Below are 15,658 nucleotides of genomic sequence, written 5' to 3' on the forward strand. Positions count from 1 at the left end.
ATGCTACCCTTTTGCCAAGGTTCTGCTCCGCAGCTCAGAGCAGTATCAGAGAAGGATGGGAGAGATGCCTACTTTCAAAAACACTCCCACTCCCTAGGAGTAACCAGCAGCAGCCAACGGCAATTCCTCCTTTTCAGACACCTTATCCTGACAGAGAGGTGAGGGTCTACAAATGCGTTAGGAAACAAATCCCTCAGTCTCTAGAAAATGAAAATTGATCTCTGATGCAAGTGGTGTGGAGAACGGGCACTGCCTTGGTGGAAAGACCCATCTCCTCCTTTCTGGATGACCATCTGAGGCTCGGCTTCTGCTGTGGTGTCCGAAAGAGGGCCAGCTCATCAAAGGATACTGACGTTCCTGTGCCCACCAAGAACCACTCCCCAGCACCGCAGCAGAGTCCAAGAGTTCTTAAACAGGACCGTGGAAAGCCTAACTCTTCTGCCAAGTCCTCACCAGGCCCTGCCAGGGCCTTATCTTTGGAGAGAGAGCAGGCAAAGACCACGTGAGAGGGCAGGAAGCCTCGGCACAGCCGTGCGGCTCACCTAAAGCGGCCTGTCCCAGGTCACACCATCTACGGCGCTGTCGGTGTGCTCAACAAACATCAGCAGATAACAGTGACAATTCCAAAGAACACTCAACAAGGGAGGCTGGCAGGGGCTTGGGGTTCCTGTGGGTAGCGAGATGAAGTCGGGCAGCAGGGCTGGCCTGACAGGGCTGCTTGGGCCTGGGGTTTAGACCAGCCCGTGCCCAGCCAGTCCTGTTAGCGGGCGGATTTGGTTGTGAATGCTGGTGAACGGTAGAAAAGCAGGTGCAGCTCGAGCTGCTGAAGAAAGTCCTGGGTCATCTCCACCATCACTTTCCGGAGGAGCCTGATGCTCAGGACACCTGCTCTCGCTCCAGACAGTGGGAAGACCTGTCCAATCCCCAGCACTTCCCCTGCAGAGTGAGGGTGGGCTGGTTTCCAGCGCAGGGTCAGCCACTGGCAAGCCATCTTGAGTCATGGGACCCAACACACTTAACACCATCCTTCTGGACCGAGTTGTCAGGTCCCAAAGCCAAACGCCTTGGCATTTCAAGGAGCAGCAGCCCTGCTGGGCCTCGAGACAGTACGTGCAGAGCTGGAATCATACATGTGTCAGTTAATCAGCACCTAGGAGATTATGATCAAGAGGGCGGTCTCTCCTCTTCCTGCCCATCCTCAGGGGGGCCCCTGGGGGGCCCACTGCTGGCCCCAGGCAGGGGCTCCTCACACGAGGCTTGCAGACTTTGGCAGGTCCTGGGGACTGACACGGGGGCTGGGTGGCCAGGACTGCAATCTTAGCTCCCTCTCATGGCAAAAATCAAGACAGAAAAATTGCACAACGTGGTAAAAGAAATAAAAAGAGAAAGCAGCAGCCGTGATGGATGAGAAAGGAGGCCAGCAGAAAGGTAACCAGGAGAACCTGGGCTTCCAGAAAACCCAACACAGGACAGAGGTGAGGACGTGAGTGGCTTGAGGGAGAGAAAGAGGAAGATTTTTGGTTTTATTGAGAATGGTTTATGGAAGAATAAGAAAAAGCCAAGAGGAAAGAAAGGAGGAAAAGCCCCGTTTAAAGACAGGTTCCTGCTGTTTGAGATGGAGTGTCACGAGCAGGAAGGGAGGCAGTGACCGAGGCCTGGGCCCCCCCACTGCCCTGCTGGGCACCCCCAAGAGGATTCCTGTTCTCAGCACTTTGGCCTTAAGGAGACTTGAGTTTCTTAGTCCGTGGGGAGGTTCCATTCTCTGCCTTCACCACTCCGTTTTCATGATAACCTAGGAAGTAAAGGGAGACAGACAGACAGACATGGTGTTTCTGCTGGGACTGGAGCAGGAGAGGAGCGTGGGGGCCCGGACAGCCGGCCCAGCTGCTGCCCACAAGATGAGCCTAGGGGACCAGGCAGACTGCCCCCAGAGGCTGCTGCTTTCCCCAGGGTCTTGCTCCCAGCGGCTCCGTGTGAGGCGGTTGGTCAGTCTCTGACACTCCTTTGGTGGGAGGGGCTGGGATGACACACAGCCACCCAGGGACAGGAGAGGCCTGCCACCCAGGCCTGAGGCTGGGGTCAGGTCCTTGCTGAGCTCACTCAGCCACTGCCAGTGTCCTCAGTTTCTTTCAGACGCCCTGAAGGGCAGCCACTCACTTCAGCAATGACTGGAGAGAAGGTGACAACAGAGGGGAGGGGTAGAGAGGCTGGAGGGACAAGGCTTCCCTCAAATGCCCGACACTGCTCTGGCAGAAGAATTAGGGCAGAAATCTTTTTATTGTTGTCAGATACATGCCTGTGTGCTTGCTTCAGGTCAGAGAGCACATCTGGCTGCCACCTCACCCCCCACCCCCACCACAGCTAGGCCTGGCTCCTCGACACACCTGGCCACACACGTGTCTGGTCCAAACACACGTGAGCCCTTGCCAAGCAGGCCACACCTGGAGAAAGGCAGGTGAGTCAGAACACATCCTGATGCAGACAGGCCTCCAGGCTGGACAGAAAGCACAGGGCTGGTAGAGCCCCAGGACCCAGAGTGGGTGGGTGGTTACTGAGGTATGGCAGGGGCCAAAGGAGAAATGGGTGTCCCGCTCTTGCCGCCCACCTAGCACTGTGCCATCCTGAGTCATTCCAGAAGACAGAAGAGGAGCCTGCAGCCTGGGAGGCTGGGGCTGGCCACGATGTAGAGCGAGCAGAGGGCAGGTGAGGACAGAGCAGCTGCGCAGCCCCGAGAACAGGCGCAGAACTTGGCTGGGACCCAGAAGCCACCCTGAGGACACGCTTCCTGCCAAAAGCTCCTCATCCAGCCACTGCCCTGCCCCGCCACTGCTAGAGGGCTCCAGCCTAGTCAGGGCCAGCCCCGCCCACAGTCTGTCCCTGGTCCACACCCAGCCACGTGCCAGTCAGGCCCTGGCAGGAGCCAGAGAGTCCAAGGCCCAGGGGAGGGGTCCAGGCAGAGGGCCGCAGGACTAGGCTGGGTAGAGCCCAAGGATCCAGCCCTGACTCCTCCCATCCACCCAGACAGACCCCACCCTGGCCTGCCCGAGGCCCTGGCACTCACCAGACTCCCTCTTGATGAGCCTTGCTGATGGTCTGGGGGCAGCTTGGACTCTCCGTTTGGCGCTCTGCTCATTCCAGTATTCCCTCCAGTGCCGGAGCTGGGAGTGGATGAAGCGCCACATGAGCCAGGCCTGGGCAGCACACACCAGCAGCAGCACGCAGAGCCTGCAGAGGGGCAGAGTGGGGGGCTCAGGAGGCCTTGGGCCCACAGCCCCAGGGCAGGGGAGTTCCCAAGGCCAGGAACCCTGCCCATCCCACGGTAGATCACCTCTGGCCCCAGCACCCCCCACCCCACCACCACCACCAGCGAGGGCCAGGGGCCAGTGCCCGTCTCTGCTCTACCACACTTGGGGGGGCGGGGGGGGATGTATAGACCAAGCTAGGGAGGCTGTCAGCAGACATACATCTACCTCCAGTCACACTGTCCCCATGCTGGCTGGGACCCATGACCTGTCCCTTTTGTACCCACAGCATAAAACACGGCTCATGTCAGCTCCATATATACTGAAAGAATTCAAATGAATTATATACAGCAGAAATAATTCTATCGTGACTTCTCATCTAGCATGGCCCTTGAAAACGGTGCCACCCTGGCCGAGTCACACACCTTCCCGGGCCCTAAGTCTCATGGAAACACAACGGCTTCCTCATTGCCTTCCTTGCTGCTATGGGAGGCCACTGGCCAGCCCGTTGACAACATGACTGTAAAGAGTCCAAGCAGAGCTGCAATGATCACCGAGAGGCTGGGTGAGAAGCCTACTGAGCACCTCAAAGGTGAGGGGATTCCCATGTGGATGGAGGCCCTGACTGGTCTTTCTGGGCCTGGGCCAGGAAGTGAGGATGGTTTTGATGGAAAAAGAAGGCTGAGAAAGAAGGTATCTCTTCTCCCTCAGGCCCAATGTCCAGGGATTCCCAGAAACATCAACACGCAGGAGACCCAGGTGTTTGCTGCCTCCTGACCTTCTGCCTAAGTTGTGCCAAGTTCAGGAGGCTCCTGGCTGCTCCCAGGAAGCCCTGATTTATTGCCTTGCCCTTCTGTCCAACTCACCTGCAAAGTAAGGTGTTGAAGTTCCCTTTCTCAGGGTCAAAAGCTTGGTTTTCCATGCGAGCAAGTCCAAAGCCAATGGCCAGCACAGCGAGGGTGAGGATGAAGAGGCGGGTGACCCCAAAGACAGCAGCCCAGGCATTAAACCTACTCGCAGAGGGAGAAAAGGGACATCAGCCTTTAGGCCTGTGAGGAACCTTCACCTGCTTCTCCAGAGGTGATCCAAGTGGGAAAAAGGCTCAGGGTGGCCGAGGGATGAGATATCTAGAGGAAGATGTTCCAGGAAAAAAAGACCCTCAGGGCGCAGCGTGCAGGTAGGGGGGCAGATGACACCCAGAGCAGGACCTTCCCATCAGAGGACACCCCTGTCCACTGTGCCTTTGAGCAGGCCAGCCTCCCAGCCTCAGCACTTACAGCTTCTCATTGTTCTCGTCTGCAAAGTAGAAGAGTCGGGCCGTGTGGAAGAGGAACTCGGTGGAGTACTGCAGCAGCAGCAGGATGAGGCCCAGGCGGCTCAGGCTGGGGGGGAAAGAGACGAGCTGCACGGACCCTGCACATCCATGCAGAGCCGAGGGGCCCAATGCCCTGGGCTCCGCTCTCCCCTCCACTCCACTCCCTGCCTCAGCCTTTAGGATTCCATTTTGCTCTCACACCTCCAGAATTTTCCTAATACTGAACCCGCTGGCCTTTTGCCTGTCCTGTCTGGGTCAGGCACCCCTACCACTCCCATAGTGACCCTGGCTGAGGCTCTTCACAGCACTCATCACCTTGCACTCATCATCTGGCCACAGACTAAGCACACAAAAGGTGCTCAAAACAAGTCGCTGAGCTTTGCATGGAGGAACAGTGATTCCCGCTGTCTAATTTTTCTTCAGCCGAGTCTTCACAGCTTAGAGGTACACAGAGAACAAAACTCAACATGATGCAAAAATCTATGCTGGTGAACTGAACTCTTAAAAAACAGCACCCGCCCAGACTTCCCCTCAGACACCCCCTCTGCTCGATTGCAGGCACGAGGTTGTTACGGACTTTCGTAAGCGGTGTGCTGCAGATGGTCAGCTGTCGCTCAAACGCAAAGGGGGAATCACAGACCCTGCCGAGCACGTGGGGCTTCAGGAATTCAACGGGACAGCGTGGGAGCCCTCCCACAGGTGGTGACAAATAAGGGTCTGGCCACTTCTACATGGTGAGACCCAACTGGCGCAAAATCGATCACAGTGGTCACTGGGTCTCGAGAATGGTCTAGAGAACAATGGGAAAACTCCCCAATGTCTTCACACGGCCTAAAAGTCCAACACGATCTTGCCTATGACCTCGTCTCAAGCCTCATTTTCTGCATCCCGGCTGCAGTGGGCTTCATGCTCACTCCCACCCCGGGGTGTGCACCTGCTACTCCCTCGGCCGGTACAGCTCTCCGCCCAGATCTCCACGCACCTGGCTCTTGTCATTCCTCAAAACTCAACCCATGCCTCACCTGAGCCCCCTCCTCAGAGAGGCTTTCCCTCACACACCGAAGGTGCCCCGTGCACACGCTGTCCTGCTTTATTTCCCCGTCGCAACCACCACCCCGGGAAACGCTATTTACTTACTTCCTGGTTTATGGTCTGCCTCCCGCTAGAACGGACACCCAGGGGAGCAGGGCCTGTCTGCCTTCACCCAGATGCTACTGCAGCCTGAGGCAGCGCCCGGCCCACAGGAGGGCTCAGGTCTGTGTTGAGTGAGCAAAGGCCTCCAAAAGCCAAGATCCTCACCAAATTAGGACCCCACAACACTCAGCATTTCAAAGGTCTGTCTTCCTTGGGAAATCCTATAGCCAAGGGCCCCTCCTTTCCCTACACTCACTTCAAAAAACTAGAACAAGGATGGGCAGGAAGGGAGCTCACATTCCCTAAAGGAGCAGAGAGAGGTGGCTGCCCCTTGACCCGGCGCCAGCCTCTCTGGGAATGGACTGGGTGTGACTTCGGGAGGATCTGCTGCTCCCTGTCCTTTCAGTCCTATTCTCATTCCAAAACAAAAATTCCGAGGACTTGGTGCAAACAGGGTCAGACACCTGCCTGGCCCTTCCCTGGGAGATATCGGAGGCTGAGAAAAACGTATCTCGGAGCATCTCGCATCCAAGGGTCCCAACAGCAGCAGGAGGCTCTGCTGCGTGGTCCTGCCTGTACCTTCTCATCCTGTCCTGGCCACATGCTGCTGGGGTGGCAGCACAGACTGGCTTCCCCAGACCTGTTCTGCATGAGACACATGAGCACGCAGCACAAGAGCAGAGCTGCCCTCACTACACAGCCCTCGTGCCCCCGAGACCCATCCAGGAATGCTCACTGGTGGAAGCCTCCCGGGACAGGAGAACGGGTGAGAGAGCCTCCGCCTGCCTCTGTTGCCGGAGCCCGCCATTCTCACTGGACGCCCGCTGCAAGGACCTAGGAGACGATGGGCCGGGACCTCCAGGGGGCCTAGCAGAGGAGTGCGCATCACCAAATCACACATCACAAGTTCTCAAAGTGCCGGCTCACAGACAATTCTGGTGCTCCCCAGTACCGCGCGCATAACCCTCGGGAAAACCCAAGTCAGCAAGGACACCCTGTGCATCGATACGGATCTTTTCATAAGAGGCACTCAAGGCCAAACACCACAGCTACTCTTCTGACTTCTGGACAACTAGTGGTGACTACTCTATGTCTCGTTACAAATCAAAGGGACGTGGGTTCCAGGGCTGCACGCTCTGGCAGCTTCCGCCACTGGACGCGAGAGGCAGGGGCCCAGCCTCAGGCCGCCCTCCACCTGCAGAGCCACAGACCAAGTGCCGACACCGCTGGCCAGGCTTCCCTGCTGTCTCGGGTTGCGGTGGTCATTGTTCTGGGTTGCCCTGACAGACGACACGTCGTAGTATGGTGCTTAACGCTAAGCCACCCCCTGCTCTGTGTATGACTAGCTCTCCTACCAGGCTGCGAATGCGCCACTGACGACAAAGGAATCTTCTGTCATCTATCTCTGTATTCCCAGGTCTTAGCCTGGCACTTGGTACACAGCAGGCATCTCATGCGTGCCCGCCAACTGAATGAATGTGTGCGGGGACACTGGAGCGCGAGGGCAGGCCCGGGACTCACTCACTTGAGGAGGTATGCTCCGGCTATGTGGACCAGGTACAGGCAAATGTACTGGAGCTGGCGGGGAATTTCCTCCTGTGGACAAGGGGAGCAGACGAGAGAAACAAGGGTGAGTGTGCTCGCTCCCTAACGCAGATGCAGGGCCAGAGGGGAAGCACAGACGGGCGAGGGTGGGCCAGGCTACCTCCCCCACGGCCGCACGGCTGGTGCTTTAACACAGACAACCCCAGGTCACGCCGAAGCCCGTGCACCAGGCTGCTGAAAAGTCTGAGGGCAAGGCAGCAGCTTCGGGTCCAAAGGCAGAGGGCGGGGTTGGGTTGAGAAGGGACAGGGACTGGGGCACAGGGCTTTGGACATAACTCAGAGGGAAGCTATTAAAAAGAAAAGACTGTGGAAAAGGCATGAACCTCTCCATCTGCCACCCAGAAGATGAGACTCAGATTTCCTCCAAAGCCACATACATGTCAAGCGTGGGAGGCAGGCAAGAGACTGATGCTGGTGGCCTGCTCTCACGGAGGTCCTCCTGGGGACTTTGACAACCGCTGACTCAGCACTTTTTCAACCCGCCAACACCCCTCCCCCCACCCCCACTCAGTGCTCTAGGCTTCTAGAGGAAGGCACAGGACCGGCTGGAACAGCAGTGGGGGCGAGGAGGACCCCTGGCTTTAAGAGGGGGATGGGAGTACTCACCTTCCGTACCTTCTGGAAGTAGAGCTCAGGAAGTGCGTGCAGCCAGTAGGCCAGTTGGCACAGGTAGAAAAACTTCACCTGGAAGCTGGAGATGAGGGAGCGAGTCACATGGGAGGGATGGAGGAAAATGTCCCCGTGATGCTTGCCAAGCACAGGAGGGAAGGCGAGGGCCAGGACTCTGTGAGGAACCCGCCCAGGAGCGGGGATGGAGGGGGCTCAGCCAGCACCGTGCTCCTGAGCCTGGGGACCTGGCTCCACAGACAAGACCATTTAGAGGGACATGGAGAGTCCACTGAGAGAAAAACAAATGGTAAAAAGAGTGCAGAGGAGGGGGGTCTTCAGCCTGGAGGAGGAAGGCTGAGGAGGGAGCTAATTCTAGAGAACTGTTGGTGGAGAAGAGGGTGGCGGGAATGCACTTAATGAGTGGACCTCAGCAGCAAAGGGGTGAACTAACTCAGCTGAAGTCCTCTGCCATTACTCTACAGAGTCTTGGGAAGAGTAAGAAGTGGCCTCCTGAGGGATGGGGCCAGCTGTTGCCCTCCTGTGTCTCATCCGGAGCGGGAGGGGAAGGGGACGCTGCCTCTGATGGGGCACCAGCCACGGAAGGCAGCAGGGAAGACCTGCTGTGAACAGCAGTGGGTCACCGAGATGCGCGCGGCCAGAGGACTGTATGGAGGCGCTTCTGTGTCTCACAGGGTTTAGGAACCTGCTACAGACCCAACGTCTGGATCCCCTCAGAACCTGTATGCTGACACCCTAACCCCCACTGTGACGGTGTCAGGAGGCAAGGTCTTTGGAAGACGGCCCGGCCACAGGTGCAGAGCCCTCGTGAGTGGGACTGACGTCCCTGTGAAAGGGGCCCCAGAGAGCTCCCTCTCCACTGCGGCCTGAGAGGACCCGGAGGGAGAAATGCTGTCTATGATCGGGAAGCAGGCCTTCACCAGACACTGAAACTGCGGGCACCTTGGTCTTAGGTGCCTCCAGGACTGTGAGGAACGAATTTCTGATGTTCACACGCCACCCGATCCCTGTTGCTCTGCTGCAGCAGCCCGAGCTAAGGCGTCACCTCCGTGACAGGGGCTGGAGCAGACAGCACTCCATGCTGGGGTTCTTCGGGCCAGCAGACTGGGAGGAAGAAGCACCCACAGGTCTGTCTCCCACAAGCCTGCGCACCAACAGCCTTGGGACACGACGGGTCCTCGTGCCAGCTGGCTCCTCCCTGGAGACCAAGTCATGAGAATACTCACGGGAGGTACACATGCGGGTAGTCTTCCCAGAGGCTTCTCGGGTTTGTTAAATATCCTTCCTACAGTGGGCAAGAAGAGACAGCATTTAGAAATGTCAGGGGTCAGGGAAGCGTCTACTCCCCAGCCGCCAGGAAGAGGACAGACTAGGAAACATGAAATGGAGGGCCTTTCCGAGTGGGACCCGCTGGCACCCGGCGGGTCTCTGCTGGGACAGAGCAGGAAGAGCTCTGCGGGCCTCAGAGACCTGTGTCTGGAAGTGGGCCCGGCACTTCCTGGCTGCCTCCATTCTCCGAGCTAGGCAGTCCCTAAGCTGTAGCTGGCTCATCTGTAAAATGCGAATAAAATACTTACCCTCCCAGAGTTATTGTTAGAAATGAGTATGACAGTGAGTGTTTATGTGACAGGGTCTAGTATTTTGCCTGGCATGTGGCACTCAGGAAATGCTTGTAGGATGAACAAGCAAATGGGCTCCGCAATTACCATCCACTGGAAAAACAAAAAGCCCAGTTTGGCTTTTCACATCACCCCACAGGCCTCGTACGTGTGACACTTATCACACTGGGTCACCACGGCCAGTTGCCTCCATTACTCTGCAAGTTCCTCGGGCTGTGGTCTTTTCCTGCCCTTCCCTAAATCTCAGGCATCTCGCCCAGGTCCTCACGTAGAATGGGCAACCAGGGCCTCTTACAGAGTAGGGGTGCGACCCTGAAAGCCTCCCATCACAAAACATACAGAAACGACAGATGAAATCTAACAAGTATTCTTTTAAATGCAAAGTTGAGTTCACTGTAAGAAAGAAAAAAGCCCTGAGACCTCCAAAAGAATAGGGAGCTGAAAGTCACAGCAGTAAGGTGAGGCTGTGGGGCCGGGGTGTCCGTGCCCCTGTGGGAGCAGGAGATGGTGCCTCGGAAGGCGGAGCCCGAGACCCATGTGCAAAGCTAGGGCCCTTAAAGGGCCACCACCTTAGAGAAAGAGTAGACTAGGAAGAGTCTGGTGACCACCACGGGGAGATGAAGATGTCTGCTCATCCTGGGCTGAGGATGAAATCAAAAGGATTATCCCTTGAAAATTCATTTCTTGATGTTTGCTTTCACATGGGTCTGGAGTTCCAATTTATACCACCTGTGTGGTCCAGGGACCAGCCGCAGGCGTAGTACTGGGACCGCTATACCACTGGGGCACACGAGCTGGTTTTTCAGTAACATGACTGACACCTGAGTGGGGCCACCAAACTCCTGGTCTGATAACCACAGGCCTGGCTGCTTCAGTAAGGCAGAAACAAACGGAGCTGGCGGCCCTGATGGGGAGGTTGAGAACCTCACACGTTCGCACTGGGACTAAGGGAGGGGCTGGCCGTGCTCAGGAGGAGGAGGAGGAGGCCAACAGGCTGTGATGAGAAGAAGCACTCGGTTACCATCCGTCACATCCCCAGTGTGCTTCCCAGGGGGGCCGATCCATCCTCCTCGGTGGTACTAAATGCCCTGGGACATTTCAGGCAGATTCCTCAGCCCCAGTCCCCCAGCCCGGGGCCTCATTAGCACAATGACCTGACAAGTCCAATCAGGCGCACGCACCAGTGTAGCTGTGGTGACATTGACGTGAGTGAGGGTTCGGTCTTACCCCAAACGCTCACGGCTGTTTCTAGCCTCTTCTCACTACCACCACCCTTTCTCCCCCAGTCATGCACAGACTGGGGCACAGAGGTGGGAGGTTCTGGGGCAAACACTTAATTACACCCACAAGGCTGTATCCACCCCTGCCTTGACCAAAAAGTCAGCCCTGGGCCACAGCGAAACGCCGTCTTATACTCTCTCTACCTCATTCCGTGGAAATCACAGAGGTGAGAACGTTCCTTTCTAGACGAAGCATCAGTGTATTTAAGGAGGAAAATGGTACTTCTGGGACCGAGGTGGGAAAGGAGTTTCTGCCCCAGAAAAGACTGGCCGAGAGAGGTAGCACTGGGAGAGATCAAAGCCCAGCGGACCTTGCGATTTTACACGGGGACCTCCTCGGCTCCACCCCTTTACTGAGGAGACGAGGAGGTCAGAACTCTGAAGCCAGCAGCCAGAGAAAAATGCTGCCTGCTTGCGAATGTCCAGTCCCCGGGGACTGTGCAGGAGGAGGTGGGGGAGGAGAGCAGGGGGAGCCAGAGGACAAATGACTCACTGCCCTGGGAACAGCCTTTTCCAGACCTCGGGCCAGGCAGCTGCCTGAGGGGGGCCTGGGGCTGGGGCACCCTCCCAGCTGAGGCATGCCAAGGACCCCAGGGCCCAGGGGGCCGAGTGCGGCAGAGGGAGCACCTGGAACCCACCTCAAACCCCACCCACCAAAAGGCACTGGAGGTGGGTCTGGGGAGCTTTTGCAATCCTTTGTTCTCTTCTGGTTCTTAAAGGTCAACCTATGAGCTAAGTAAGGCCTGAGCAAACCGGAGTCGCCTCTCCCTGTCCCCCGGGCAGCCTTCCTTTTGGGTGTAAGAACAAAAAGAACCACAGAAACAGCAGAAATCAGTCACCACACAGCCAGCTGCTACCTAATTCAGACATACCTTCTAACATCTGTCCTTCAGCAACAACAGCCACTGAATCGGCCCCGACCCAAGCACCAGCGTGAAAGGTGTTCCTTCTACCAGGTTCTCACTGGGCTCTGGGTTGAGGTTTTAAAATGCAAAGTCAGGCAACAGGACCAAATGCTCACCACCCTGCCCTCCTCAGTAGAGAATGAGTGTGTGTGTGGGGGGGGTGTATTCAGTCCTGGCCAACGAACAGTAGTTCAAGGGTAAATTAAAAGTACGAGGTTGACATTCTTATAAAACTGTTGGTTGGTGCAGCCGCACTCCCATCACCCTGCCCGTCTACAAACAGAGAGAAACATCTAAATCAAACACCAAAATAAAACTGCTTATTTCTGGAAGAAGGGATTCAGGGTAACATTTTGCTTTCTTTTTTCAACTTTTATGTATGGCTTACTTTTATAAAAATGATCATCTATGATGTTTATAAAAACAACCCATTACTTTAAAAACCGCTGAAGGTTGGAGCAAGAAGACACATTTGGTAGTTCATTCATTCTCATGACAAATATTTAGCGAGCAGCTCAGGGTCCAGTGTGAGAGGGAGACCGCAGAGAATACACACACACAAACCAGACACGCGGCACAGTGATGGGCACAGTCCAGAAAACACCAACGGGGCAGGGGCGGCCTCTGCAGAGGTGACATTTGGGTGGAGACTTGGAGAGCAGGAAGGAGCTGGCCCTGGGATGCCAGGGGACGAAGCATTTGATTAGAAGAACCACAGAGCAAAGCCCAGGAGGCAGGGGTTCCAGGAGAGTTAGAGGAGCCCAGGAAGAATGGCACTGCTGGGACCAGTGAGCCGAGAAGGGCAAGGTGGCGGGGCGCAGAGCACGGCGCGGTCAGGAAGGAAACTGCAAGTGGGGTGGGGGCTTTGAAGCAGGAAAATACACGATTTGATTTACATTCTAAAAAGACCTGTCTGGCTGAGCAGAAAATGGACTGGGGTAGGAGAGGACAGGAGAGGAAACAGCCTCCTTCTAGAAGGAAGATGTACAAAAGGATCCAGGCAAGAGACCATGGTGGCTTGGGTTGCAGATCGGGGTTTCTCCACCTGGGCACCAATGACATTAGGGACCAGATGGTTCCTTGTTGTGAGGACTGTCCTGGGCACGGTATGACGTCAGCAGCATCCCTGGCCCCCACCCACCAAATACCAGTAGCATACTGCCAAATGTGTCCTGGGGCAGAATCTGCCCTGGAGAGAACTGCTGGACTTGGGTCTAGGGTAGCGGGCAGGAGGGGCGGGGACGGTGCCGGTGAAGCAGCTGAGAGAACCCTAATGTGTTCTGGGGGTGGGATGGCAGGGCCTGCTGAGGAACTGTGGAAAATGAAAGAAAGAGAAGAATCAAGGAAAATGTGCACCATAACATAAAAATATGGTTTAAGAAAATGAGCTGTTTTCACTCCTTTTACAAAACCACTAACATTCCAGGCAGAGTAGTACAGAGGGGCAGGTGAGGGCCAGGAGCACAAGGTGTGAGGGGGTGGTCACTGGAGCTTTCCAGGGTCCCCGTGGTCTCCATTTCCTGTTGAAGATGCTGAGTGGGGAGCTGGCTGTCACCATAATAAAAGCCTGTTATGAGGCTGCCCCCCAAAGTGCTATATTCTCCCAGACTAATCAGCATCATCCTTTTCAAGCCCTTGCAGGCTGGAGAAGCAAAGACAGAGCAGTTGAGCATCTCACACTCTGGAAGGGGTAGTAACTTGGCTGTTGGCCTCCAATCTGGTCTCAATGTGTCACAGCTGTGTGGAGTGTTGGGGGGGTGAGGTGGGAAGGGGAAAAGTGATTCATTCAGAGATGAGGCAATGCTTTGCTGAAAAACTGGTTAAATGTGGTCTCTGAGGCTGTTCTGCCTCAAAGCGGCTCAGGCTCTCTAGAGGCAGGCATGAGCCAAATACCAATTGCTACGCCCAGATCTGAAACCCAGAAGTACCTAGACTTGCTAGGCCGGGTTGTGTGCTGCACAACAGCAGGGGGCGCCACTCACACAACCACCTATAAGTCCACCCCCAGGGTAACATGACAGCCCTGCTTGGGAAGACAGCCGTCTTAGCTCCCGCATTTAAAATTCCTAGTGTTCTGTTTGGGATAAATGTTCTGGGATTAAATGATAATGGTAATAAAAGCGATGTACAAAAGAACATGTCGACTCCTTCGAGAATATGAACTGAATGTTCACCTCTGGAGGCAGAGTTCCTTAGGATGTGAAAGTTCATCACTGTCACTGATGGAGGAAGAGGAAGGGGGAGGCAGCGAAGGCAACTTCTAAAAGGTCACACACAGGGCTGCTGAATTTTCTAACCCCAGGCCTGGGTTTCTCATAGGACAATTCTAGCTCCTGAGAAACAGACCAGGTTCAGACCGGTGGTGCTCCAGGTTGGGGGGCGGGGAGGGGGGTGCTGATTAAACACTTCCTAGCAGGGACAAGCCAGGTCTTGTTACACTGAACCCCAAAGGACGGTCCACATTCCTTTGTCCCAAGGAACTCTGCTGTATCAAAGTTGCCTGAAATGAGCCCCATTGTGTCGAATGAAACAGGGATAACTGGCCTGGTCCGCCAGGCACTGTGGGGATGGTGTGGCCTCTCACAGGACCTGACGGGCATGTGGACAGGGACGCTGGCCTTGCCAGCAGGAGGCCAATAAAAAATGGACAGTGTACTGGACTCAGAACCGGATCCCGGATCCAGGCCCATCCCTGCTACTTCGAAAGTGCCCGTGGGCACACTTCGAAGCCTGAGCTTGGGTTTCTACTGCCCGTAGCCCGGGCGCCCGAGTGAGCACACACTCGCTCCAGGAGAGTGTCTGCAGGAGGCTCTGTGAAATGACACAGTGCTCTCTAGATATGCGGCGCCGTCAGAGTTCCCTCGCACGGTGACTGTAACGGGCGTTACTTCTAGGCAGGACGGCGCTCTTCAGCTATAAAATGGCATGCACATCACCTGACCTCCCTCTCGCCATCCCGTAAGGATGTCAAAATAGCTTCAGTTCTAAGAAATGGCCCCAAGTTTCCATACTGCTCCTCACTCTTTTCCTTCCCCGCTCAGACCTCAGAAGTTGCTTTATTAGCAATCCAAGAAGAGCCGCGAGGACCACTCACCGTCACCACCACGTAGAAGCACCATATCACCGAGCTGAGATGAAAGACGACCAGCTGTCCAGATTCGTTGAACTTGCTGTGTTTGACCTTAGAGAGATGAAGCCGTTTGCTGATTTTCTAAAGAATAAAGAGAACCCCACATATTAATACACAAGTGTATGGATAACAAACAGGCAAGTTCCAAAGTCCTGCTTCTTCCCATGAAAAGGCTGAAGTTTGAAGCCAGCTGGAATCCAAGGTATTTGGTGTACGGCGACTGCGTGCACAGGGGGCTTGGTCTTAAGCAAGCACTTTGAGCAAGCAGCAGGATTAACGCCCTCAGCCTGGACATAAAGGACACACCCTCCAGCCAAACCGTGTACGACAGGCCACAGGGACGCTGTCCTGTCGGAGCGCAGCCAGCTCTCTCCCGTGCAGCGAGTACTGCTGTATGCTGGCTAAAGCAGCCTGTGACAGGGCCAGAGACCCACGCATGGTGAGAGACATCTAGTCAACAGGACCAACCGGGGCACAAAAATCAGGGGTGAAGAGGTTCAGAGCTCCTCCAAGGTGAGCGCCTGCAACCCAAGGCATCTCCCCAGTTTCTGACTTCAGAATCTGGGCACATCACTTACATCTAAAATGTACTCCTGGACCACAGCGTGCAAGATGATGGTGATGAAGATGTAGAACAAGATTGTGACCAGGTCCTTCGGCCCGTAGTGGTAGTGCACGGTCTCGCTGTCTGAGGAGGTAACAAGAGCACGTCAGCATCCCTGGCGTGAGGAAACTCTCTGGGACCCCAAACTGAAAGCAGATCTGAAGGAGAATGTGCCCCCAGGGCTTCCTTTTGGCTGT

The 15,658-nt window shown here is 55.7% G+C and overlaps 1 protein-coding gene across 1 annotated transcript in view; it reads right to left on the minus strand.

The window, feature by feature from the left end:
• Positions 1 to 1,492: 1,492 nt before the first annotated feature.
• TRAM2 (translocation associated membrane protein 2) overlaps positions 1,493 to 15,658 on the minus strand; it is a 70,284-nt gene continuing 56,118 nt past the window's right edge. Inside the window, exons 3-11 of the mRNA XM_045193109.3 lie at positions 15,436 to 15,545; positions 14,822 to 14,938; positions 9,150 to 9,208; positions 7,903 to 7,987; positions 7,217 to 7,287; positions 4,520 to 4,624; positions 4,109 to 4,252; positions 3,062 to 3,225; positions 1,493 to 1,792 (exon numbers count right to left, since the gene is read on the minus strand). Coding sequence (XP_045049044.2) covers positions 1,719 to 1,792; positions 3,062 to 3,225; positions 4,109 to 4,252; positions 4,520 to 4,624; positions 7,217 to 7,287; positions 7,903 to 7,987; positions 9,150 to 9,208; positions 14,822 to 14,938; positions 15,436 to 15,545 — 929 coding nt within the window. The 3' untranslated portion in view covers positions 1,493 to 1,718. The remainder of the gene's footprint in view (positions 1,793 to 3,061; positions 3,226 to 4,108; positions 4,253 to 4,519; positions 4,625 to 7,216; positions 7,288 to 7,902; positions 7,988 to 9,149; positions 9,209 to 14,821; positions 14,939 to 15,435; positions 15,546 to 15,658) is intronic.

The sequence above is a fragment of the Desmodus rotundus genome, chromosome 11, assembly GCF_022682495.2.
Source record: "Desmodus rotundus isolate HL8 chromosome 11, HLdesRot8A.1, whole genome shotgun sequence".
NCBI lineage: Eukaryota > Metazoa > Chordata > Mammalia > Chiroptera > Phyllostomidae > Desmodus > Desmodus rotundus.